Source organism: Lepisosteus oculatus, chromosome 19 (genome assembly GCF_040954835.1).
Source record: "Lepisosteus oculatus isolate fLepOcu1 chromosome 19, fLepOcu1.hap2, whole genome shotgun sequence".
Taxonomy (NCBI): Eukaryota; Metazoa; Chordata; class Actinopteri; order Semionotiformes; family Lepisosteidae; genus Lepisosteus; species Lepisosteus oculatus.
In genome coordinates, this window is record NC_090714.1 from 17,484,261 (window position 1) to 17,511,823 (window position 27,563).

A 27,563-nucleotide genomic window follows, 5' to 3' on the forward strand; every position below is an offset into this window, starting at 1 on the left:
TATTTTTTATTGCAGTACAACACTGTTCCCCTTACAGCTGACTTGAGTCTACTGACCTGTGACAAAATGAGATCCCTCACCACACATTAAGGCCGAGGTTGTCAGGCATTAAACAGCTTCCTCACTAGCACTGCAGTGCTTTGGCTTAATTCTGTTTTGCCGCATTCTTGGCCCAGGCTGAAAACATCCTCCTTCCCACATTTTGCCCCACATTTTAGCTGTGATCTAACATTGCTGTTTCTCCAGCAAATTCAAGGACATATTAAATCTCCTTCAAACCTGTTGCTGACTAATGCAAGTCAGGGCAGCGTGCACATTTCCACCACTGCACCTGTACCCTTACAGCCTACAACGCAGCACATGGTTCAACAATCCAACTCCGGAGCCTCTCAGCTGCAGAATGGCACCGCGTCCCTGAGGATCAGCCAGATTTACTACACAACATACACACTTCCCCCAAAATGTGCACCCACACCATCAAATGGCTTTGACAAGGAACTAAAAGATAAGCTTTAAAAAAGGCAAAATGCCATTCTCCAGATAACATTTAGCGATATTAGTAATTACAATGTCGGAGACACACGACATCAGCAGGATGTTCTCATGTGTTATCACTATAGCTCTGATAACAGTTTACTGAATTAATCTGACATTCAGATTCACCCATGAGGAATGACATGAAATGGCCACCAGCGATGATCATGGACTCGACTGCCACTGCAAGCCTCAGAATGACTGCAAACAAATGGAGACCGCTGGCCATGTGGCCCAACTAACCCGCTGATCCAAGGGTTTAATCCAGCCCTTTCTTGTGGGCCAGGATATCAGCCTCAACTTTCACTTCACACTAGGGAAGCATCTCTCTTAACCTGTAGTTTCCCCTTTCCTTGTTCTTTACACAAAGGATTGTGGGAATAGAGAACAAGCTACCCAGCCATTTTGTTGAAGTCAATGGCCTGGCCTCTTTTAAGAAATAGTTTGAAAGGATGAGATCCTTGGCATCAATAAGTCACTAACTACCAAAAGGGGTTGATGGGGCTTCCTCTCATTCATTGCCTTCCTTGTGTTCTTGTTGAAGGAGCTCTTTGATGCAGCAATAAGAGCTGATGGAAAGATCAGTGGTTTGTGGCTCCTGAGAAGCGACACAGCTCCTGACATTCAGCCAGTATGTCTATGACTCTGCATTATTTGGGGGGAGGTAGATAAAGAGTTAGAGCATTTCTAGGTGACTGAGAAGTAGGCCTAAACCTATGGGTCCACAATAAATCTCTCCAAAACAACCCCCACACACACACCTTCAGGCACAGTGATATATCAGGAACTACCCAGATTCAATCTCTCAAATTTCAGATTATTCCATAAAATCACTTGTATTACTGAAGGAATCTCACGCTACCTAATTAAATTGGCACAGAACGGCCTGGCACCACAGAAGGGTTTTATACGGGCGAACTGGGACATGTGCTGTCAGTGAGAGGGTGGCACGCCCCTGCAGAAGGATCCCAGCTCCGAGCGCTGGGAGTGAGGACGGGCAGGCTCGTGACATCAGCCCTCGCATGGCAGGAACAAGTCTGAACCGTGATTTCACCCCGCCTTCACTGCCCACGAGCACCTCAGATAAATCTTTAAACACAGAGAAGGTGCGTTTCTCTCATGCGTGCCTCTTGCACAAGGCTGCACAATCACTGTGTGGTGTGTAACAGCCTGCCTGTCCAGCCACGCCTCGGATCTCACAACTCCGACACGTACAGCTGGGAGGGGAGTCTGTCCACCAGGAGGGCCAGCACTGAGCTGGACCGTCTTGCAAAACTGTAAAGGCCCTTGTAACTCCAGGTGAAGACCTACAGTAGATATAAGTGTCCGATTCCGCCAATGACTGGTGGGGCTGAAGTGTCTGAGGGGCCAGGCAGCACACAACGCAGGCTTGCCGCCCTGGTCGCTCTGGTTACGGCAGGGGGTCTGTCCGGTGAAGAGCGACGCTGTCCTCTGCACCACAGAAGCCCAGGAGCTGGACCAGCAGGACCAGCAGGACCACTGGGGGCTAAAGAAGCAAAGTCCCCTTCGCTCAGCCCTTCTTCAGATCCACCTCTAGCAGCCGGACACAAGCTTTGCCGGACAAAGCGTGTCCCGGTTAGAAAGAACAAGCCAGGAATTTTGCCAAAAAAAAAAAAGCTAATGACTGGCCATGACCCTGTGCCTCAGTCCCCTGTGCCTGTAGACCCAGCAGCGCCAGGTCCCCAGCTCTCTGCACTCCGGACGCGGTGCAGATTGAAAACTGCCCCACGTGATGGCGCTCTCCCTCGCCGCGCTGCACACTGGGAGATATTTGCCTCCTCGTCACAGACTGTCATCGCCGTCCGGCGAGACATCGCGCTCCGCGACACAAGTGTCATCATACGGTCGTTTGGCGCCATCTAGTGGCGCTTTCCTGGCCTGGACTTCACATGGTCCAGCCTGCAGTTGTGAGCTATACATCCTAACAAATATCCCCGTTGTCTGTCTAACTCACCGACACAGCTTAACTAAGTCAGTATATACCCTGAGGATTTTCTCCCGCGAAGGCGAGGGCTCTCTCTTCTTCATTCAGGGGTATTTATTTACCTGTGTAAATAAACTGGGAACCCAGCTACTATAAAAGTGATCCAAACAGCCCTAATTTAATTAAAACGAGACCCGCAGTCAGACATCGAAGTACAAGGTGTTACAACAGACTACACTGACCTTAATTACCATCTTGAAAGTAATAATAATAATAATAATAATAATAATAATAATAATAATACAATAATAATTACAATAGCATTCCCCACAAATACTCCACGATTTATATTTTATTCACGGCTTCAACGCTGCAAAAACGTCCGCACGGTGCGCACCGCCTGGATCGCCCCGATATCTTTCAGCTCCAGCGGCCCGACCGCGCCGGCAGCCCCGCTGGTGAGGGGGGGAGGGGGGGGGCCTGGGACTCTCTTATCTGATCTCTCCCCCGCCTCCAGACTGCTCCCCCTCCCGGAGAGCCGCACTGCCGGCGGACACCCGTCGCCACGCCGTGTCCCAGCGCGGTCACGTCGCCGTCCCGCGGCGGGGGAGCGGAGCGGTCATTCTCACGCGTGAACGTCTCCGCTGATAAACGCACCGCACGTCGGAAACAGCGGGTGTAGGTGCGGGACGGTCCAGAAATGACTCTGAACTCCCCAGCCAGCGGCCCAGCCCTGACTGCGCTCAACAAGCTCTCAAGAAAAGGCCACGTCCGAGGGCGCTCTGGGACCGCATTAGCCTAATTGCTTCCTCAGAAGCGAAGCGCACCCCCGCCCAGCTGGAGGTTTTTCCCAGGCATGGGAGCGATGGGAGATTACCCCTCCTGAACGCTGGGTGAAGTCTGGCTGTCGTTTTTAAGCAGCCCAGCTTTCCCGAGGTGACTCAAGCTTGGGACCTCTGGGGCCCCGATGTCTGGGAAGATGGTACATGAGGCGCATCTCAAACACAAGCGCCCGATAATGTGCTCAGCTCCGCACCCCGAATCCCTCTGCCTCTTAGTCAGCTGCAAACAGTCCTCAAAAAGGCCATTTCTCTTGTTCTGTAAGGCCCTTCTTAAACCAGCTCCTACCCCCTGAAGTCGTCACTGTTCATTCCTTTGGGGGTGTGACTTTAGTTCTTGGTTGTTTTTTAAGTATGAATCTCACTGACAGATAAAGGGGGAGTTGAGTACTCAAGAAAATATTACTGAAATATCAAATCATAGATTTTATAGGATCATCTTAGTGGTTTAATGAGACAGACAGGAATTTGCTTCCTTGTGGAGGGGTGTGCAAATGATATTATTCACCTGTTGTAAATCTTTATCAGTATTACTGTCAGCCTGTAATTAGTGCGATGTTATAACAGAAGGTGATGTTTATGAAATGTTACGTGCAGATACTTTACAGCTGCTTTAAAAGCGTTTAGTTTCCTAGCCTGCAGCTATTTGTTTTAGAAATCAATAGAAACTGCTGATGTCCTTAGATTATATCAGTGAGCCATGAATGTGCCTATTGTAACTATTAATTAAAGATATACTTTTATCATCAGCACCTAGTACAACAGAGAACATGGAGACCACCAGCGCGAAGAATGAGGAAAAGCCGAACTTGAGAAGCGAGAAGGTATTCCAAAAAAAACGGGAAAAATAACATCTCCGTGCGCATTACACATTTTAATGAAACCTCAAAACAGTGCCTCTGGGTTACGAGTGGCAACACGTATTGGTTTATAAACGAAAAAAAAAAACTTCACAGATTTAATTAGAAATAAACGATTTTTTACATATTATCTGACGTAGCCTTTACGCGTTTCCCAATTTTGCAATGTTAACATACAATGTAGCCTGCATCTCTCTTAACTAACAAAATGCAAAATATAATTAAACTGGCGCGCGTCGAATTAGCCGCAATGTCACGATGAAATTCAGCCCCAGTTTATTGTACTGGATCATCTTTATTCAACCGTTTTCTGAGGGAGCTGAAAAGATGCAATCGATTTGATTAAATTATTATTGAAGTTGATTTGTTTCTTATTGACGGACTGATACATCCTTCAATCTCCAATGTTTGATAGTTCCTATTGGAATTCCGCGTCTATTAAAAGCTTCCTTGAAGTAATTCATTTCAGTTCGATTTCTATTGATACTCGATACGTTCCCCGCAGTCCACAGATTTCAAAACCAGGATGAAACCCACCGCCTACTCCGCACTTGGATGCAATATTTCTTATGCGCTCTTGGCCAAATGTAATAACGTGGACAGAAGACTAAAAAGCGGAAGAACTAGAGTGCTTTAAACATGCCCATGAACTCTTCTGTTCTGACTGCAGCCGAACCCTGCTGATTCCCCCTCGCCGGTACTCAAGGGTGGCCGGGCTGCAGCACCCGTCCTCGCAGCCCAGAGCGGCGCGCTGAGCCGCTGTTGCACGTCAACACGCAACAGCCCCGATTTGCACCATTTACTTGAAAAGGAAAAAAAAAACATCCCAGCGATCTTGAAATAGTTGCAGTCCCCGCCGTGCCAGGACTCACTGGCTTGTTCCGTTAATCTATCTGCGAGATCAAAGGCCACACAGAGAGACCGCAGCCCTGGGCTGTTTTCCTGGTCTTCACTGCCTGACAGTAGTCCCGCACAACTCTCTGTTCTGGGTCCCTTTGAACACACATCCCTCTCCCTTTTAGTCACGGAAATACAATTTATGCCTATTATACAGCATTATAGATTAGATCTGAGGAACTCGCATTGTTGGCTGCAACTTCTGTAGTTAAGAGGAAACAAAAATAATGACAAAAAATCAACGAGTCGGTTTACCCGGCATGGCAGCGGGGACAGACCTGCGAGCGCCGGGTTCAGACTGTTTATTAATGTTGGGGCTTGTTTATTTGCTCGTGTTGGGTTGTTTAGGTAAATGCGCCCCCCCCCCACACACACACACAAAAAGGGGGTGAGAGGAACACGCACGAGAGTAAAAACGCCAGACCCCGAGCTGGGACCACCCAGACCGAGAGGGAGGGAGAGCGCGTCTGTAGCTACTGGTCGATCACGCCCCGGGTCCAGAGGATCCAGCCTCCCTCAGCCCGGCGACAGGGGACCGAGCGCAGCGCAGCGCAGAGCAGCGGAGGCACCGCGCAGCCGGCGCGCCAGCAGGCCAGCTCACTCCGTGGGACAGGGGCCCCACGCCACGGCTGTCCGCGCCGCCCGTGGGACCGAGGCGCCGCCGGGGCGCAAGAGCGGAGGCGGCCCGACCATGTTCGACAACTCGCAGTACCCCTACAACTGCTTTAACTACGACGGAGACGGGTACCCCGCCTGCGCCTCGGACGACGAGAAGAAGATGTGCCGACCCGCGTACAGGTGAGCCGGGGTCCCGGCAGCTCGGACCCGTGCTTCAGCGCCGCTCCTGAGGTTTCAGCTATGCTGGGAGAAGTTGCCATGGACATCATCTAGTTTTAAATGATCCGGTGTAAACTTTTTAAATGAAAAGTTCAAGTGCATTTAACGGCAGAAATCGGCTGTTTTTTAGAACGAAGTTGAAATGTTTTATTGAACCAATCTTTACACACCGCAATACTTCTTTCTACGAAACGCTCCCGCCTGCGTACTTTATCTGTGTATAATTCATACACTGATAACCACCGATTACAACATTCGTATTTAATTGTTACAATTTATATAAATATCGTATGCAAATATTACTGGTTGTATTTTTTTAAGTGTACTTTAAAATCTGAAAATCTATTTAGAGATTTAAAGACCTACTGTAGCTAAATATGAAAACATCCTCAAATACAAATATGATCAAATGTACAACCTCAGAAGTGTAAAAAAATTCTCTGTAATTTGGTCATGATCTTAACGTTTTCTAGAAAAGAAAATGACAGAGGTTTAAATGTGCAAATCCATAACAAAGGTTTCTAAACCGACACAAGTAATGTAATGTACAATAACGAGGTGTGTTTTTCAGGGATTGCTCCTTTTTCCATTGGGGTTATGAATGTATCTCAAGTATAACAATTTTACCTTGTTGAAACAGGAACATCTTCTTCAAAGTAGGATTTTCCTGACGAGTTTTTCTTCAATTAGGGTTTATTTTGAGCGTTACTATGACAATACGTGAAGACAGTTGTTTTAAATTTGGGCTGTTTTGTTTCGGTTTTGTTCAGTTTTTCAGCACTGGAACTTTTCCAGTTACTGTAAAGACGAGCAGCCCAGCCACTCACTGAGGTACACTATCCAATTATTTTAAACCTTTTTCTTTTCTAGATACTCTGACACAGGGGGATGCTGTAGTGTTCCTTTATTCTGGTATTACCGTGTACTTGTTCTGAATTGTCTTTCACTGTGAGACAGTCGCTGCAGGACAAGAAACATGTCCTGTTATTTGCCGATATCAGTGTTGGCAGTGTACCCACTGCAGACTCTGCTGTCACCGTAACGGCTTGTCGCGCTGGCTCTCTTGTTCTCGCCCAGCTACATCGCTCTGATTGCAATGGCCATCCAGCAAAGCCCAGAGAACAAGGTGACCCTGTCGGGGATCTACGAGTTCATCATGAAGAAATTCCCCTACTATCGGTCCAATCAGAGGGCGTGGCAGAACTCGATCCGGCACAACCTGTCCCTCAACAGCTGCTTTGTGAAGGTACAGTGGCACACACCGACTGCGGCACTCCTACCCTGGACGGTGAACCTACTGCAATTCCAGGGAGAGAGGAAGTGAGACCTCGGATGTCACTTTAAGAATGAATTAAATCAATGTGTGTGATTATTCAGAATTCGCAAAAGGTCTGTATTCATGATGATTCTCTCGAACTTGAGAAAATTGCTGCGGCCTTTATTTTTAATGTACAATTTGATTTGATGACGTGGAACTATAAATTGAAAGGAAAGCACATGATAACATCTGGTCACATCGTTTTGTTATCAAAACGAAAACAAATGAATCTAATCTTCTTTAGTGACTGGACTCAACATTTTGCAGGCCTAAGAGCCCGTAACTTGTAATTAAGGAAAGCAGTGGGTTAACCTTAAAAACAGGCACATTCACACAATATGAGCAACAGCTGAAATTAATGCATAAATGAAGGCAGATGGCAAAAATCACCCGATTCACATTGACTATAAACAGCTACAGATCCATGCAAAGATAAGCAGTACAGCAGAAAGCTTCTCTTGCTTTCTCAGTGACGTGCAAAAGCCACAGAAAGCTCTGTGCCTCAGAGCTCTGGGCACAGCGTGACTGCATTCGTGAACGTGTCCTGCCATCCTTCTGTGGTTCATCTGCAGCCATATTAAACTTCTTACCACATGGCCTCCGTGGATTACTCTCAGGATACAACAGGCAGCCGCCCTGATGTCTGGGTGATTAATTTGACTGAGTCACTCTCCTCCCCCTTCCTCCCTTCGAAGACGAAGCAGCTTCTTTTAGGTTTTTATTTAGGAAAACACACATAGAGTACAGGTTCATACTGTCTATATTTCCCAATTTATGCTGCAGGCATCTCACAGCACAGGAACACTGCACAGACAACAGCACACAGTACAAACCCGCTGACAGAACCGCAGCCCGCGGATCTAGATCCCCTCGACAATTATTTAAGCCTTTGCGGCCGGGACAGTTTCAGGCAGCTGGACGATACCTGCCTGCGATCGGTTTAAAGAAAATGAGAAGAAAAAAAGGTAAAAAGCTGTGTTTCTTTCCCCCATGTTGCGGCCGCAGGTGCCCAGAACGGAGGGCAACGAGAAGGGCAAAGGGAACTACTGGACCTTCGCGACGGGGTGCGAGTCCATGCTGGACCTGTTCGAGAACGGCAACTACCGGCGGCGGCGCCGGAGGCGGAACATGAGGGTGGGCTTCAGGGAGCCGGCCGAGCCGGGCGAGCGGCCCCCCTCCCCCGAGAGCCCCGCGGGGGCCTTCCTGCCCCCGGCCTGCCCGCCGGACTCCGACCGCTTCTGTGCGGGCGACCCCGGCCGCCGGCGCACCCCGTTAAACCCCCCTGTTGGGAAACCGGAGCCCGAGATCAAGTTCAGCATCGATTACATCCTCTCGGCCCCCGATCCGCTGCCCGGCCTGAGGCCTCCGGGCCCCGGGGCCACGGGCAAAGCACACCTGCTGGAGCCGCAGCACATCAACCTGCACTTCTGGACCATGTGACGCCCGCAGCGCCCGCGCCCGCTCCAGCGGGCCGGCAGAGGGGCAGGGCACCACCACAGGCGCGGCTCGCCGGTCACACAGATGATGGCACGCTGCAAAGACTTCGGCCACTAATAAGAAACTCTCGTAACGCGTGGCAGGATCCGACCTTGAATCTGATGAAAAGCCGTTAATCAGCTTCTCTGCACAAAAGCCAGATGAATTGGATGCGCCTGCCCTGTCCTGCCCTTTGCGTCTTTCAGATTCAGCCACCTGGGCTGAGGCCAAGAAAAGAAATAGCACAGCCCAGATAAAGACACGTCCGTGATCAAAGCGATCTTACAGGACCGATATGTGCTCTATTAGAAGCTTCAGAAACCAGATTCCTGAAAGCAGAGCCGAGCTGTGACAGTCAAGGACTGCTAGCATATCAAACCCCCCTCACTGAGACAAGGCAGCTATTGAGCACGAAAAGAAGAAACGGAATCCTGTTCCTTCCAAGCCGCTTCCCGAAGTCCAGGGCTGAGGAGAGCTTCGGCATGCTACCACGGTCCGAGCACAGCGGAGCACACGAAAGGTCAGGCAAGGCACTGGGCACATGCTTAGGTGATCTTCTGTCCGCCAGTGTAATTCACCTTCACAACGCCGCCTGCCAGAATTGCGCAGCGCAGGCAATACAGGACACTGGGAAGTTCGGAAACCCGTACAAAACGCATCGCAGAGCGCAGGAGGTACAACCACCGAGAGGGGACAGCTTCCCCGGCAGAGCTGGCCAGTCAAGCTCAGTGGACAGAGCTGCTGGAACAGGCAGGCCTAACTGCTAACGCCCTGAGCAGCAGGAGGCGTCTGCTCTGCTGCGACTCTGCAAGCCCTCTGGCCTGAGCACCGCGCCACGCGGACTTCAACTGGGTCGGACTGCAACGGAGTTCTGGCACAGAAGATCGATGCCAGTTCACACCTAAGGTCCCGCAACCTTTTAATTTCCACCTGCCCATTCCAGGCCTTGAGCAGAGCATGCAGGGTTAAAAAATGAAACAGCCCCAGGAATGTGTTCAATGCTGTTGGCTGGACGTTTCTACTGCCCTGGTTTCTGGATTCTACACTGCAGCCACTGCCAAGATCTTAGTTCTGGCAGCACATGGCAAAAGGCAAACAGCTCCTTTGCACCAGTATGGAATTCCATAAACTCTGTAAAAAATAACGGACTATGATCCTGCATAAAGGAGAGCAGGTATGATCGTAATCTTTTGTGGCATTAATTTAGGGTAAATGTCATTAAAAACAGTAAAGAAAAATAAAGTACTGCAATTAAATTGAGTTCTGTTGTGATGTACAATGTAGGAAAAAGGTAGCAATAGCTTGCAGGTTTCTAAATTCAGAATATATAGAATATATCAAACTGTAAAACTGTAGGCTAAACCCAAGTCACAATGATGTTATACATAAAAAACTAGAAAGGTTGACAGAATAAGCAGACGTGTTGATGGTACAAGAGCTGAAGGTCAGCCTTCACTAGCAGTCTTAATTCTGCTGGCCCCTTGTATCAAAGTCAACTGGCCGTGTGAAGCAGCGCTGATTTTGTGCCTTTTTGACTTCAGAAATGCCCACCCTGCATACTTGTACTTGAGAAATGTCCACGGCCTCTGTGCTGTTTCAGGACAACAGGCTCTGGGGTCTAGCAGACACAGAGAATAACACAGCTGCAACAAAACACCTAGCAGAAAAAGGATCAGACCCAAACACACACTCAGCTCATCAACAGAGCATGATGCAGACAAGTCAGCAACCGTTTGACATTTTTGCAAGAGCACTGATGTGCTGTAGGAAAACTGGGTACTTTTGCTATTTTGGGGATCCTTATTTTAATATAGCAGTGTTCTTTTTCAATGTCACAGCGCAGCACACTCGAATGATTAATGTTCCCTTGTCACTGCCTGATACGCTTATTACAATGAGTTTAAAAAGCGTATAACAGAACAAGCCAGTATATTCCCTGCCTAGATAACAGAATACTTCAATAGTCCAAAACATCAGACATTCTTATTGCCCAGCTAAGGTTTGTCTAGTGCAGACACACGTCACTGTCAGCAAAAAAAACACACAATGTATGATAAAACACATATTAACTCTAAACACGGTATGTGACCTGTCACCTGGAGTTGCTTGAGTCTTGCTTCCTGAGGAGGCCTAAGCTCCAAGAAAGTGTTTTATTCCCCCAAAGAATTACTTTCGCCTGTAATTGTCTTTACACATGAACATGGAAATAAATGCCCGTGTTCGTCTTGTTTTCAGCAATTAACGTATTGTCAGATCAAATCTGTCCAACCTTTCTGAAAACCTGCTAATCCTTTGCCTGACCTTTTCAATTCAACTGAAATTGGAACATCCAAAAGTTAATCCAAACAGTCTATTTAAATACATTTTATTCATAAAGGAGCAAGTTAAGAAGGGGGTCTGTTAACATTTATTTCCCTTACAAGGGATATCAATCATTGCTGTTTTTCCACCAGCAAAGGGACATTTTTCAATTTAACCTTTATATTATACTGTGACTACATCAGGAAGGTTTCAACGCACTTAACATGAGTGGCATTTAATATACCACAACACTTGCAAGGTGAGACTCAAGACGTGACCTTATTCAAATGTTGGAGCCATTACAATGCCATTCCTAATGCAATTATAATTAAATACTTTATGCCTTCTTGCAAATCCTCTGATCAATCGTTGATATTAACATTAATATCGCATTGCCCCCAAGCAAATGTCTACCACTAAAACTGTTATGGATCAGCAGGTTTCCATTAACAAAGCTGTTGATGTAGTGCCATGTGCTGTGGATATATTTAGGTAAATTAACCTAACAGTGATGGAAGGCTAGATGTATTACAACACCAAGATATAAACTGATCTCCACCCGCACAATAAATGATGGCTTAAATGTTCTTCGGGTAAGACAAAAACCTTGATGTGTCTGATTACATGCGACAAAACCAAAAACTTGATACTGATGTTTCATGTGTTGTAAATGGGCTCAAACATCTGGAATAATTTGAACAGATTTTAAATTTTTGTTTATTCGATGACATGAGAAACTTGGCTGCTTACAGAACAGTAGTCTGAAATGATTTTACAAAAAGCTGGCCATGTCACCCCATCTACACCCTGTAATACAGCTAATTTCATTTTTTAAAACTACATGCTCAAAGCTCCTGGATGGAATTTCCAAGCTCAAGGCAAATAGTGCAAAAATTGCATGGTAAAATTGGGAACTCAATGAAGTGCAACTTTAATAACACCTAAACCACAAACACAAATAGGTAATTTCATTTCAAAGGCATTTATTTTTATTTTCCTAATTTGTTTTTGTAAATGCTTTGCCTGCCTTTGAGAAAAAACGCTCCAGAGTAATGAAATCTTAATTTAAATACAGTGTTCGTGTTTACCAATTAGACAGGCTGTGTTATTTTACAGATTTTGATTAACAATCACCTTTTTCTGTACATTTACATACATTAATAGCCTCTAGAATTGAACACAGCTTGATGGATATTGATACAGTGCCCAGATAAGCCTGCAATCTAGCAGAGATTATTACCGGCAACAGCCAGAGGCCACAGTGACGGCATCGTCGCCAGAAGGACGGTACGGGGCTCAGGACACTTGAGCAACTGCAAGACGCTCCGCGAAAGCCGAGCAAAATTGGAGTTTTATCTCAAACGAGAAAAATAACTTTGGTTAACTTTGCTTCACGGGCGGAGGACTGGCTAAGGATCCGCGTCTGTGGCCGGTTCAAACCCCGCGGCCGGCAGAGGAATCCTACTCCATTGGGTCCCCGAGCAAGGCCCTTCACCCCAGCTGCTCCAGGGGTGCTGTACAATGGCTGACCCTGCACTCTGACCCCCAGCTTCTCTCCCTGTCTGTGTGTCTCATGGAGAGCAAGCCGGGGTCTGCGAAAAGATGAATTTCTAATACAAGAAACTGTATATGGCCAATAAAGTGATCTGATCTTATCTTAACGCCAGGTGCTTATTACTGTACAACACTGAAGAGACCGGGCAGTTCAGCGCAATGTGTCTGCGGGCTGGTGGCTCGGCCGGGCGACAGTCCTGAGCTGCTGCAGTCAGCACGGCTGTGAGGAGCCCTGCCAGCAGCCTCCTGGACCGGAACCTGCTGCCTCAGCCTCTGTCACTCAGGCTTCACTTCCCCCGTGCCAGAAGTCCACAAGCACACACTGCCTGGGCTGCTCGGGAGTTGGCTTTCTCTCTGACATTTCACACCTCTGGTCATTTTTCCTTTTAAGCCATTTTTTTGCAACATTTTAGGGGCAGATGTAATACAAGTAGCCCAGCTGGTGCAGCTCACTCACTGCTGTCTCACAGCGGCGGGGCGCCTGTGACCCGTCCAGCGGTCAGTGGGAGACGCGGCCTGGCCACTAGCCTCGCAGGACCGTCACCAGGACAGGATGACAAAACCAAAGAAGCTCGCAAACCAGCAGGGCAGATTTACAGACCCCCTTCTTGCGCTGGACAGGCTGCTGGCGTCTTCCTGCACCCTTCACCAAACAATATTTGCAAACAGAGACCTGCATCTTTTCAGAAATGTGCTGAACTGCTTGGTGGTTTGAAAAACAGAACAGCTCCTTTCCTCACATTACTTGCTGTGAGCGGTACAAAAGAAACTGGGTCTAGCCGCCACCCAGCCCCCTGGAGGTACTGCAAGAAGACAAGTGAAGCGAGGAGCGAAAGGAACCCACGGACACTCAGTAAAAGGAAGTGCATGTAGAGCTGCAAGCAAGTGGTTGGGCTGTGCACAAAGAGTTGCGGATGACAGGAGCAAACCAGCCTACAGTATTCCTGGAAGTCCTTATAAGAACAGCTCAATGAGATTCTTGAACCAATAAGCTCAAAATACCCTCCTCTTGTCTTTAAGATTTCTTACGTTCTCATGGCCTTCCCAGGTTCTGACCCATCTCCCCAGGGAGCAGAACCAGCCTCCTGCGTGGAGGTCCTGCTGGGGCAGCTGAGGCCCTGTGATGCTGGCTGACTCCAGCGCAAACCTGCAGCCAATCCCTTCAAACAAAGCACCTCCATTCCTGATGGATTCTGACTGAACGCACAGAAACCACATGAATGCCAGCTGGTGCCAGTGGTGGTGCTGGGGTCAGCATTTCTGCTCAGGTGTAGGCGTGTATGTTTGCACATGCTCATGACGTGTAAACACCAGATGAGCACATTGGCACTCAGAGGAAGAGATGAATATATTCAGGAGTCAACAGCTTGACATTCAGCCAGAAGTCACCTGAAGTGTTACCAGGCTAGTGGCTCCAGTTTTGATGGACAATTAGAGGTAACACAATAAGGACTGAAAATAGGATCTATTTCATTACATGTAGAGAGTGCTGGGTAGATACTCAGGACAGAAAAAAGACATGTAACTGACAAGCTTCCCTGACACGTCCAGTCTAGAAAAGATTCTCAGATCGAAGTCTTCTCCACATTCAATGGGCTTTAATGGCACCCTCTGAATTCGGAATCTCATGCTCTGACAATGTCTAAAATACTCCTCAGAAGTGTTTGCTATCCTGGGGTGAAATTAGAGCAGGGAGAAGGAAACGGCTGTTGCCTTTGCTGCCAGGCTCATGGTTTTCCCCTCATCCTGCGCTTTTGCGAGCAACTTGAGCGTCAGAGCGACCTGCCTCATTTCTTCCTAATCGTATATTGGCGAGTTTGTCAGAGCCGGTAGCCTGTGCACAAGAACAGAGCTAACCCTCTGCGTCTGATCACAGAGGGTGACTCCGACTGCAGCTGCAGTGAGGAAAATGGACATTTGAAAGGCTCAGGTAAGCAAGCAGGGCAGGCGGTAATATATCAGGCGGGCTGTGAAAGTTAATCCATAGATCAGGAGAGAAAATGTCAGAAGCTTCTGCACTGGACTCTTGCAGTCTTGGCATAAAGCTGTACGTGACCATCCGTGAGATGGCTGAGCTGAGCACATAAAATAGCTCTTTCATTTGAAGAAAAGAGGTTTACACAACACACACATGAGGTTTTGTCACCCCGAGCAGCCCTCCAGCTGTCTAATTTGGGAACAATCCCACTCCCTTCAATCCGCACGCCTGTCTGCACGTGTCGGCACGGAGAAATTGAACAAGAGTGGAGCTGATTTCCCCGACTGACTGGGGTGTAGAGGCACTGCTGCGTGCTGCACCACACACCAGAGGAAGCGACAGAGTGGCTGTGCGTGTCAGCCCCTCTCCGAGGGCAGCTGCTCACATGTGAGCACATGGTCCCAGATCGCCGGGGGGGCGGCCACCCCCGCTGGGCGAGCGAAACTCTCCCAAGCCGATCCCACAGCTGCCCGGGAAACTTCATGTCACTCTTCTTTCCAGAACACAAAAGCACATCTGGTAGAGTTACCTTTAGCATGCTTATTTTCCAACTTTCCATGAAAAAACTGATTTACCCTTCAGTACGGTCATTTTACCACAGGGTGCCACTGTAATCCCAGTTCACACTGGGACCGCAAACTCACTTCAGAAAAGCCGGACACCACAAACTGAATTTACCTCTTTTCTGCATCATCGGGTCTCGGTGTGTCTCGAACACGACGCATTAAAGAAGAAATAAATAAATAAAACTGATCACATGGGCTCACGCCAGACGTACATGATTGGCACCGACAACTGCAGCAAGTGAACTGATAAGCAGAAAGAGGAGATTTTCCACTGGTCAAGTTTGATGTGTAACCTGCTTCCGGATGCGTTCGTTCCTGGTCTAATTGGCATGATGTTTTTAAAACCTGCGTTCGGCTTGGTTTATCAGGAACCCCGTGGGAGCGCTAATGAACTCCCCGGTCTTTCATGGGTGCTGCCTCACAGACGAGAAAACGCAGCACAAGAGAACAGAAAACTAGCATGCCGTCGAATGCCTACAATTCATCTTCATCGTCACGGTGGCTTGCTGCTCTCCAGGCAAATAAATTATACAACATTTTACACTTTGCAGAGTCCTGGTGCAGCCAGCTAAACCATCACGCCTTGCACTGGTTCACATAAAACCGATAAGTACTCAGCCTCCGAGCTGGAACAGAGCCCTCTGGAAAACTGCACAAACACACTCAAACACTGACGCCCAGACCCATGCAATGACACTGTATAATAAATCACTGGGGTTCGGAATCAGTATGCCAATACGAGATCAAGGACTGGACATCTGAAACAGTCTCCTGAGCAGCCACATACCAGAGTGGTGGCACTATACAGTACTTGCAGCCTACGTAGCACATTCACTGTGCTGATCACTGTTCCTACTAGTTTTTAAACGGGTTTAAAGTCCCAGGGCGTTTCTCGATTACAGTAGGGATTTTACCCCAACGTCCTGGCTAAAGTTCCCCCTTGGCCTTTACCAATCATGGCCTCCTAGTAACTCCCATCTCTGAACTGGCTTCATCACTGTGCTCTGCTCCCCACTGAGAGCTGGTGTGTGGGGAGCCCACTGGTGCATCATCCAGGTGGGGCTGCACACTGGTGGGGGTGGTTTCCCTGTAAAGCACTTTGAGTGGAGTGTCCAGAAAAGCGATCTGTAAGTCTAAGGAGATATTATTAAGGTTTCGATGGCTCAGTTCACGGCGCGGCGAAGCAGGGGGGCAGTGAGGACCCCCGCTTCCCCGGAGCCAGGGCAAGGCGAGCTGCCGGAGCAGAGCCTGTGAGGGAAGGAGACATGCCGCTGCGCCCGTACGGCAGGCGGGGGCAGAGGGTGGAGGAGTCGGAACAAATCAAAGACTCGTCTTACCTGCAGGTCTGAGCGAACGCCGGCACTGCGCCTGGAGACTTGTACCGAACCACCACTGGAGGGACCTCCAGCCCCAGACATATCACACCACTCTGGAGCTCTGTCTCCGTCTGGGGCTGCAGTTTCTCTCTGCAGTCGAGCACAGTACTTTCACAGGGAAGTCCAGAGAGGCAGGATCCCAGGTCGTTCATTATCAGTCTGTATGAGAACTGTCTTCAATGTGCGTGATGAGACAAAAAATCATCATCTGCTGCAGCAGTCAGAACGCATGCGACACACTGCTCAGCTTTCAAACACACCGACAATGTTACAGTACAAGCAGTACGAAACAGGAAGCTGCCGTGTGGCTAATTGTTCAACAGGACAGGCAACTGTGCCCAAACACGCCGCTCTGTCAATTTGTAGTTAGCCCTCGTCGAGAGTGTACAGGCATTGCAGCAGAACGTTTTTTTAGTCGTATTTCAATATGACAACCTGCACTATTCTTTTTATTCATAAGTACAAAAAGGATATTTGAAGAAATAGGGGCCTCGGGTCTCAAATCGGTTGAATTCAGTAAATGTGAATGTCAGCGGGTCCTCAGTTCAGGGTTTTCACCACTAGGTGGCACCAGTGCAAACAACGAGCCAGTTCACCGCACACAAACAGCAAAACCAAACAACCAGGAGAAAAATCCCGGACAGCACTCAGCTAAGCTTCTACCTGATTCATTTTTGTCTTCTTCGCTTACGGTTTTACGTTTATAATTTTTTTTCGTTATCTGTCGATAGCATGTGCTCCTTGCTTGCAACCAACCACATGAGAAATATCGGTTACTGGGTCACCTCGATGACAGGACAGTGGCTTCATCATCACGAGCAACACTCCGTTTCAGTCTTCGGAGCTTAAAACGGGTTTTCTGACTGTAGGACATTAAGTGTGAATATATTCCAGCACTATGTACAATGCATCTAAGGACTCTGCAGTTAAGACAGAGTGAAACGGTTATTTCCTGTGTATCCTCCGCCTTCTCCTTCCCTTTTTCCCTCATTCAGGAAAACAACGCTCATGCGAGATAGCTCTGGCCAGATCTAACTTCCATTTCTGTCCTTATTTCGCTGAATACCCTACGTCCCAACCTCATTCTATTAGAAACGCCGTCAATGACAGCGCTAATTTTAGCTCACAAGCCTCCTTCCGGCCAGGTAATAAATATCACTCGTCTTTCACAGGTCCGCTGAACCCGGCTGCCGGCCTGCGCAACCAGACTATGTGTTTTTGAATGCTGCGTGTTGGGGAGCTTTGCGAGGGCGCACCGGCCAGCTCTCTTCCTTGTTGCGACAGCGGTGCTCGCTCTGTGCGACAGCACCGACTGCAGGGACACACGCTCACGCTTTAAAAGAATACGAAAGGTTTACACGGCACTCAGTGAGTTTAGCCAACGTGCTTACAAAAAACAACGAACGAAAACAGACTGATGATTCGTCTCTCGGAAACACTTCCTACAGTATAAGGCTCTCAAGCGTGTGCGTGGCTGTCTCATCCTAGCCTTTCTCAACAGACCCGCACGGCTCTGTCTCTCACAGCCCCAGTCGGGAGTTTTGTCGCTCCTGAAAACAGGCGGAACCGCCGTCTCCTTGGAAACGAGCGCCGCGAGCCGTGTCCGCGCACTGCCCTTCCGTGTGAGTGGACAGCGGGGAGGTCACCGGTGTCACGAGCGTGACGGCACCGGACCCGAGCACAGACAGCCTTCAAGAGCCTTCCATGGTGCACACACACACACTCACACAAACACACACACGGTGGACAAAATGCATGTCAAAACAACAACGACCCTGCGCGCTCTCCAGGTCGGATTTAAACGTGGATGTCAGATATTAGGATTCAAACGGGCGGGAGGGAAGAGTCAGGGTTGAAATGAAGGAATATCAGCTCTTCATTCAAGCCCATCACGATGCACCGGACTGCCGCTGGGACTCCCGAGTCGCCTTTTCACAAACACAGCAAGCGTCGCGCCCAGAGCAAGGCTCATCAGTGCGACACGGCCAAGGCAATTCAGATGCACAAGCCCATCATTTAAGTACCCTTCCTTTCTAAAATACATAAAATCTCTGCGTCTCGGGAAGCTGTACAGCACAGCGGTGAAGGCGCGCGTTCACCTGAGCGCGCACACAGCATCGCCGTTCGCCCGAGCGCGCAGCCGTCGCGCCCCCGAAACCCCCCGGAGCACCGACATCTGGCGGCCAGGGAGCGCTGTGGACAATAATGCTGCATTGTGCTGACGCGAAATATCACGAAAATATAGATAATCCTGAGCTTTTTCTTCCCAGTACACCTGGAAGATGTCGCACCTGTGTCCTGAGCTTGGTGCTCCCGTGTGGACTCATCGCACCCTGGCTCTCGGGCTGGGCTGCACGCTCCCACGCAGGGGCTGAAGGAAGACTAGTTTTCATGCCCCCCTACCCCACCCCCGGGTTTCCCAAACAACACCCACAGCCGCCGAGAGGACAGACACACGAATGAAATATTCTACAATATCACTCTGATTTGGCTTTTCTGTGCCATGCGGAAGGAGAGCCGGTGGATTCTATTAAACGAGCGTCAAAAACACAGCGAGAACTGTGCATCTCCCCCCGACTCCGCCTCGGGATCACGCTTGGAAGTACCGGCGTTTTATCTCGCCTGTGCATGAGCCCGGGCTATACAGACCTCCTGCTTGCATGTCTGAATCGGTAAACTACATCGGCGGATGTTTTCCGTCTCGTCAAAGTCTCTCCTCCCACTCCTGTGTTTAAATTCAGCCTACACCGGCTTGGGATTCAAATCCCTGCGTGTCGGCGTCTACAAACCGCTGCGCCGTCCCTGTGTGCGCGCTGGAGCTTTGCACTGGACATTCATCAATGCCAAAGCCGCGCACACGCGTGTGCTCTGTTCACAAGAGAGCGCCTCTTCTCTCGCGAAACGAGCATCGCTCCTATTAAAGCGCCCGAGCAGAACAGGGTTCCTGAACACAGGCCAAAACGATGCAGTCCTAAATCTTTGTGTTTGAGGACAGCTGAGCCCTTCGGCTTGTAAAATGCCAAACCCGCTGAGCCTACTGCATTCTACACACGCGTGTCTCCGTCACCGTGTACAGAAAACGCGTTTCTCCGCGTCGTTTGTTTTTGCACTTGCGAGCTCAGAAGGTTCTTAATGGGTGGCTATTTTTTATTCTAAAAATATCTGGGGCGAGAAAGGTTTAAGAGATATTTGAGATCTGAAAAGAAACCTGACAGCTTTCACTGTCTCTGGGCGAAAACTGCAGAACTTTCACACGTTCCTGGTTCAGATGCGTAAAATAATCAGAAGCTCTGTACAGCGACAGCTCCAGTGTTTCCATATCAGCTTTCCACTAGAACACGTTCAAAGGGTGAAGATGAACATTAAAGCGTCACATAACGACTTTCAACACTAATGCACATCTGAACGCTTGAGAATATGACATGCACAACACTCATCTTGCTAAGGAGCAATAAAAATAAACACCAGCGACAGAGCGTGGGGCTCCCAGGGGCTTCTGGGAAATGTAGTTCTCCGCCGGTATATGCATCTTCCTTCAAAACAGAAGAGAGGAGGCATCTGCTAAAATCCATAAAGAAAGATCTTCCGGGACATATTAATTCCATACATGTTAAACCCACAGTGTACAGCTACAGGAAGAATCAGAAAGGGCCAACTTTCTTCTAATAGTTTCAAAATAGGGGTAGGTTCAAATGTTGTATGAATGCAGCATCTACAATTGTATTTTGTATTAAGCAGCATTCCTGAAAGGTGCTTAAAATGGTTTAATCTTTCCCATTGCCTACCTTAAGTGTCAAAAATATTTTGTGTGACTATCACTGAGCAGGCTACATTTTTCTGGATTTAAAATATCCAGCTCAGGTTTTCCCACCCTGGGCTCAGACAAGCAAGCACACAGTCCGGTGCTCAAGACTGACGCTCCAGAGGCCAGCAGATCGGGAGATCACTTGCCTTCTTGCCAGACAACACCCACCGAAATGAAGAATCGGCGCACAAGCCCGGCTCCCGCAGGATGTTTGAATTATGGTCTGCAAGGGCTGCAAAAACATGGGTTTTGCTCTTGTCTGTATTAACACTCTGATTTTCTTTTACCATTTTTTGCACAAGGGGAAAAAAAAAGTTTCTATGTTCAGCATCAACACTCTCACCACTAACGATTCTCTCACACTGTCTCACATGGTGTGGTGCTCAGACAGGCTGCTAATTAAACCTAATCAGATGCAGAGTGCCATTAATAAGGAGCGAGTGTGTGTGCTGGGTGGGAGGGGAGGGGGGGGTCTCATGCTGTTTGACAGGAGTGGCCAAGTCAAGTCATTGTGTACAGCTGTGCTGACAGAGCATCTGTCTAAAACAGCACATACCCACTGAGATATTCGATCATCGCAACAAAACCTAAAATGAAATGACTGTTTCAGTTTCCTCCCAGAAGTAGAAGAAGCAGCAGCTTACTTTCTTCTGGGACCCATTAACGGACACAGCACACATACACATCGAGGGAGATTATAAATGTGTATTGAAGCCGACATTTGTGGTCTGAAGGCTAGAACAGGTTCAACTGAGGGCAAGCCGTCTCGTGCTGGGAGGGGGTTGGGGCACGTCTGGGTTTCTCAGTCCATACCTTGTGAGAGGGAGCTCCAGTCGAGCCTTTCTGACTGTGTGGCTTTACTGCAAGCAAGCACGCTACACCTCATGACAGCACAGCTTGTAAGAAGGGCTATAAAATACAGCACCATACTGGCCCCTGACATTTACAACTGCAGATGAAGTGCATTATAGATGAGGAGCTCGGAGAGGGGGGAGGGATAGACTTAGGCCCAGTCTCATACCCTAGCCTTCACCTCCCATTACCAATCACCGCAGAATCCCATGGAAAACAAATCCATTCATTCACCGCCTTTTCAAAAACACAGGAACATCAAACAGTAGGACCTTCCCGGCGACGCTTTGCTCTTTCGCATGAATCGGAAGAGCGACGGGGTAGGAACTCGGGAAGGCGGCCGTTGTGAGCTCCTCTAGTCGGCTCGGGTTCTAAACACTAAACTCAAGCAGCTGCTGAAAACGTTTCCCACTGCTGTGGAGCTGTCAATGAATGAAACGGCGTCTGAAAAGTCGTCAGATCTCCCACCCTAGAACCCACTCAGAGAAGGGAAAGAAGAGGACAGTCCATTATATTCTCTTCCAGGTCGCCCAGTTGTAGTTGCAGGCATCAGAGCTGGCCTGTCTTACAGAGGAAATCATTCTCATCTTTTTTTACACAAATCCAAACTGGTTTTTCCTTACTGCTCTGCAACATGTGGAGCAAGGTAATCATTTTTTAAGACATGGAGATCCTATTTGGTGGTTTTGATCCTGTTAATATTAAAATGATAAATCGCGCGTTAAGAGTTCTGACCAATTACAAAAGGGTAATAGCTGCGATATTTAATATATTTCTGTGGATCTGATATCTGACTCAATTAGACCTGAAGTCAATTTGCATTTATTTTTCTCACGTATTGTGGTAAGGTAGTCATTCCTTTGTTTTAGCCTGAAATTGCTAAGTTGTGAATCAGTTCTCCCTTAATTTCAAAGCAAGGCCATGTTAAAAGATGAGGTGTGTGTGTGGGGGGGTTAACACTTTTTAAAAACAGCACTGCAGCTTGCCAAATGGGGTGGCTGATATAGTTTAATAATCAGCTCCAATTAAAGTGATAGGGGGCAAACTTCAGCTGAGCTTGTAGACAGACTCATTAGCAATCGCAGTTCTGCTCAGCTATCCCTAACGCAGAGCTTTCTCTCTCCTCCTAACGCCAGTAAATCCTATTAAAGTTCCCACCACTGCAACGCTCTCACTGATAAAAGGCACCAATTGCTGTGATCCCCGGAGACTTGGCCCTAATGAGGGGCGTGTGCATTCGCCAAAATCAAAGCACCGCTGAACTGGTGTGCGTTTAGAAGAAAATACCCATTTCTCAATCCCCTGCTCAGCTCCCTTTCCTCTCTCTCCCTTCCATTCCCTCTCTCTCTGTTCATCCACCCTTCTCTGTCCTTCTGTCTTTCTCTCTGCAGTATCTGTTGTAATTTTAGAATTGCATGACATGTTTTGCCCGGGCCACAGCTCAGAATTTAGTGAGTGAAATTTCCCAGCTGGGACTTCACAAAATATGTGGCTAAACAGGTGGAATGTATTCACGCAGAAAAAAATACCCAGTACCCAGAGCAGAGAGGGCTTGTCTATTAATCTGCCTATAGATCGAGCGACTGGTCTTACACTGCATTTATTAATGCTGCTTCTTAGGGTCTTCTACAGCAGGTTTGTGAGAAATGCAAATCTGGCAGCTATCTCAAGGTCAGACAGATGCTCTTCCCTCCTGTCACATCGTTCCGAATGTAATAAATTACGGGAAACGAGGGCTGAATGACCGGAATGCCGTTCACCCTCCTCGATGCCGCAAACCAGGAGCAGGGAGGGACTCACCGCCGTTAAACCTGCGCGACAATCGGGAGGCGCAGATAATGATTCTAAAAAAAAAAAACAACCAACGCGTCTTTCTCTGAAAACAACGCTTTCTTTAAAAAAAAACGGGGGGAAAAAGCGATCCGAGACGTCTCAGCCTTTTCAGAACACCAGGCAATTATGCTGCGCGCCTCCCGCCTGCGGCTGTGTTGGGGAGCAGCGCTGGCTGCGCTCTGCTGTGCTGAGCGGGGCTGCGCTCCGCCAGCCGAGGATGAAAAGGAGAGAGAGAGGGAGAGGGAGAGAGGGTGGCGGGAGCAGAGGGATGGATGCTCTATATGTAGGATCCAAATTAGTCTGAGCCACTGAGCGGCTGTCGAGCCACTATTTCAGCATTAAAAAGAGGAAAGGGTGGATGGGGGGGGGGTGCTGCGGGGAGGGGGGCGCACCTCCTCCTTCTCATTCCCATTCATGGCACAATCATCCACACACACATTCAGTCAGTCAGTCAGTCACTCGCTCTCTCTCCCCCTCTCTCACACACACACGGTCTCGCTCCCTCTCTCACACACAGATCAGCTTCCTTGCCACCCACTCGCAGGCACAGAGAGGACCAGTCAGAGCGTCTTGAGGAGCCAGCCTTCTCTTTCGCCTGGCATTGCCAGAGCAGGTGGCCCCAGCCCTGCTTTCTCCTGACCCCCCAGAGCACCAGGCGATCTCTCTCTCTCTCTCTCGCACTCTCTCTCTCTCCCCTCCTTCCCCTCACTCGCAGGCGCTCGCTCGCCCGCTCGCGGACAGGCTGCCAGACTCGCCAGCACAACAGCCCCCTCAGCTAATTCCATTATATATTCCGTCTGGAAGCTATAGGGCTGCTTTCTAATTGCTTTGTATCCCCCTGAGTCCCGTGAACATGGCTGCAAAGGGAAGGAGGAAGTCGAGTTAGAGAGAGGCGGCCGCTGACAGGGAATATTCGTGCCGTTTCACCTTGCAGGGGATTTACTCCTGCCCGGCTGAGCTGGGAAGAACGAGGAACAAGCCTGACCGTGTCTGCAGGTACCGCTGTCTATTCAATACCTCTCTCTTGTCTCCCGCTAGTTTCCAAGCTGGGCATGCAGCATTTTGTAACTCTTTGGTGTTGGGAATGGGAGGTGTGTGTATGTGTTGCAGGGAGGGGAGGGGGGGGGTTGATGGAGGCGAATGTCTCTTTAATTTTAAATTGCAATGTCACTTTTACATCCAGTCCAAGCGGAGAACAGTGCGGCTCAGGCTCGATGAGAGTGAAGACGCGGGTGCTTACAAGGGCAGTCTGCACATATTGCAAGTGCTCTTCTTGTTTGGAAAGTAGTTGCTCAGAAGGCTGGTTGCTCTTTGCGTTGACTGAAACAACAGCCAGAAAGATAGGAACTGTGAGTTTGTCCTGCTTGCATGGTGAATACCTTGCTGTCCTAATTACCTAATAGTCAGCAACGTGGAATTCTTCCCTTGCGTAAGATGTTTTACGGGTACTTTGCCAGAGCTATCCTGTTAAACTATGCCAGTATGCTGTTGCTAAAGTATTGTTGCATTTTCTGGTTGTGTCCTGCTAAAAATTATTATAATGGGATAAATGCTCATCGTATTGGTGCGACACATAGTGCTGTAATTACATCGCTCTTGGGTCTGATACTTTCAGTAAAGCATGCAATGCAGAGTGGCTTTTAAAAACAGGAGAATCTATCATTGCTCACGCAGCTTATAGCTATTAAAACATTGCACTGAGATTGCAGTGTCACTGATGACTGAAATAGCAGCTCAGGACAGCCTCCCTCACTGTGAGAGTCCATTTAGAGAGAGAGTAGACGCTGAGGAGAGAGGTGCCTTCTGCCCGCAATGACAAGAGCAGGAAGGGAATGATAATGGCAATATAAACAATCCTTTTAAATGAAACCTCTTTCTCCCCCCCCGTGAAATCCAACAAGAGGAATATTTTCCGTGACAGTCACTGCCGCTGTTTGTGTGATGCCCATTCCAAAGTGTGCGACTTTTATTCAGAAAGAACAGAAGCACTTCCAATTAGATCCTTCAGAGCTTCTCCTCGAGCACTCAGTATGCAGCGCTTACAGCAGACGAGCATTTCATTACCAAGGAGAGAACTTCCGTTCACCTCATCCGTACAAAGGAGGTCATCGTTTTATGTGACTGTCTATACCACTTACAATTAGAGCACTTTGCTGACTTTTTTTTTTTAATAATGGAATCAATAAATAATATGCACAGGGCAGAGGACAAAGTCAGCTACACATGCAAAATACCTCGAGAACAGCTCTCCTGGTCTTGCAGTTTCAAGCGTGAGAGACACAAGGCGATCCCTGGGATGCCTGCCATTCAAGCCCTTACAACTGCTTAGGACAGGCAGTCTGGGGGCATCTAAAGAGAGCAGCAGGCTCCTGAGTCCCCGCACAGACAGGAAAGCAGGACGCAGGACAGCTGCCCACGTCCTTTTTCCTGTTGTTTGAAGACAGAGTTGCCCTTCTGAATCATTCATTCATCTCCAGCTGTTGTTGCCACACACCTGCTAACAGCACTCAGCAGTCCTGGTCAATCTTAATTGAACAGAACAAATCCCCAGGTGCCAGTTGTGCCTGTCTGCTGATGTATTAAAAAAGCAGCATTCTCCGCTACTCCCTCTCACCTGAGGCTGGAGAGCCTACCCCATCAAAGGTTGCTAAGAGACAGTTTTGGAGATATTTTCCCCCTGAAGTGAAGATTCCAGCACGTTCAGATGTGCTCGTGTAAGCCTGCGAGCCACACTGCAGAGACAGGGCTGCAGTTCACTCCTGCCCAGGGGAGACTCTCCTGAGCAGTCAGGATCTTCTTCTTCGCCCCCCCGCCTCAGCCACCCACCCAGTTATTGCCATGTTGTTCAAACTCCACAGCAACCCACATGGCCTGGCGACGTGAGGTGATGTTCGATGGGTTTAAGAGGATATCCAGTAAACAATCTTAATTCAAAACTGCTGGATTGCAAGTACATAAATTGAATGTTTTGTTTTTTTTCCAGTAGTATACAACATTTCCCAGATGCTGAAACACTTGTTACCAAGTTTAATTTTCTGCTGCATTCATAATCACTATAGGACGAACAGGGGAATACGAGGGAAGTGCAGGCATAATTCTGGGGCTGATCTGAGGATTGAACCAGACTGTTTGCATGTAATGATACTGGTGCTCCAGCCTTTCACAGTGGGGAGCGCTGTGTGTTGGGGAGGGGGCACAGCAGTGGGGAGATGGGGGGGGGGCATGCTATTTGCTTGGAGCACCTTATTGAAATCACTTGGCGCTTGTCCAGGAATGTGGCTCCACTAAGTGAATCCGCAGCTCATTTCTGATTCTGCCCTTGTGATATTTATTAACCCACCGGGTCTTAGCGGATAGGATGGAGAGGTACAGAGCTGTCCCTCAGGGCAGAGAGATGTGAACCCGTCCCAATGGGAACAGAGTCCTGGAGAATTTAATGCGACAGAGGAGTGAGAAAACCTCATTGCCTTTTTAAGGTTTTGTTTTTCATTTAATCCTGAATGATCTTTCTTGCCTTGTTGATCAGGGGCTATGAATTTTATCGACAGATTTTTAAAAGCTTATGCAGTTCTCTTCTCTTACAAACTGATCACAGCAGTAGAATAAATAGGGTATTCTAGAATGGGAAGATCTGATGGTGACGCAAAAGTAAAAGTTTAAAAAGAGAACAAAATAGTTACAGGAACCACAAGAACGAGCTCCTAAAGAACGCCAGGGAAGGATGGGGTGCTATTTTGTGACTTCAAACACTAAAAAGTATACACATCACGGCACCAATTAGTATCAGTAACACCGATATGCAAACACTTACTGAATTGTCTACAAATAGAAACAGAAAAGTCTCAGGATAAAAGGAAGGGTTACCTCTCCCTCTTAAATAGCACAACTTCCCCTCTGGGGAAGAGGGCTGGGCCCGTGTGTGACAGCTCAGAGACAGAACACGGAAATGATGCATCATCTCTTTAAAGTACAACAGTCCTCTTCGGCGGGGCACAGGCAGTGGATTATACAGACTGGATGCCCAATTTCCTGAGCTCACAGATGGACTGGCTATCGCTCCTATCACTGGTACAAGTCCCATCTCAGACACCGTTCTGTCCCCTGGCCTTCAAACCTCTCAGGAGCAGTATTTCTTCCACAGGGTAAAATGCAGCTCTAACTCTGCATCAAAAAGGATCCAGACCTCACTTGCCACCCCCAGGGGTTCCGTATTCATGACTTGATTGTTGTTGAGTTGCACGGCAATACAATATTTTAAGGTACGCAATATTTTTGGAGCTTTCCTGTTGTCTTAGTTACTTCTGTTGATTTCTGTCTCTAGAATCTGTCGTCAGTGCAGTTATGTAAGTGCAGCAGAGGCAAAGCGTGCTCGATGACAAAGTCCCTTCATGTGCATGTCTAAAACATCCCAGCTCTTGACCTAAAGGTTACAGAAAAACTGGTAATTGGTCAGTTCTCCCCAGAGGGTGGGTGAGTCTCTATGGAAAAATACTTCTCCTCACATTTGGCTGTTGTCACCAGCCCTAATGATGCAGATTAGAGGGTTAGCTGCCTACCAGTGTGGACGATCAGAAACAAACATTTTCCCTGGG

General features: G+C 48.3%; 2 protein-coding genes and 1 long non-coding RNA gene across 7 annotated transcripts in view; 2 read left to right on the forward strand and 1 right to left on the reverse strand.

Annotated features, from left to right (window-relative positions):
- LOC107079010 (uncharacterized) overlaps positions 1 to 27,563 on the reverse strand; it is a 339,701-nt gene that overhangs the window by 292,725 nt on the left and 19,413 nt on the right. The window lies entirely within an intron of this gene.
- foxl3 (forkhead box L3) lies at positions 5,521 to 11,090 on the forward strand. The gene is made up of 3 exons (XM_006637364.3): positions 5,521 to 5,873; positions 6,990 to 7,158; positions 8,236 to 11,090. Exons 1-3 carry the CDS (start codon positions 5,767 to 5,769, stop codon positions 8,668 to 8,670), a joined length of 711 nt encoding a protein of 236 aa, XP_006637427.1. The 5' UTR covers positions 5,521 to 5,766; the 3' UTR covers positions 8,671 to 11,090.
- The window catches only part of LOC102693711 (retinoic acid-induced protein 1), a 37,487-nt gene continuing 33,314 nt past the window's right edge, over positions 23,391 to 27,563 (forward strand). For both annotated transcript variants that reach the window (XM_069181058.1, XM_069181059.1), the window contains exon 1: positions 23,391 to 23,967. The gene's annotated coding sequence lies outside the window, so the exon portion shown is untranslated. The remainder of the gene's footprint in view (positions 23,968 to 27,563) is intronic.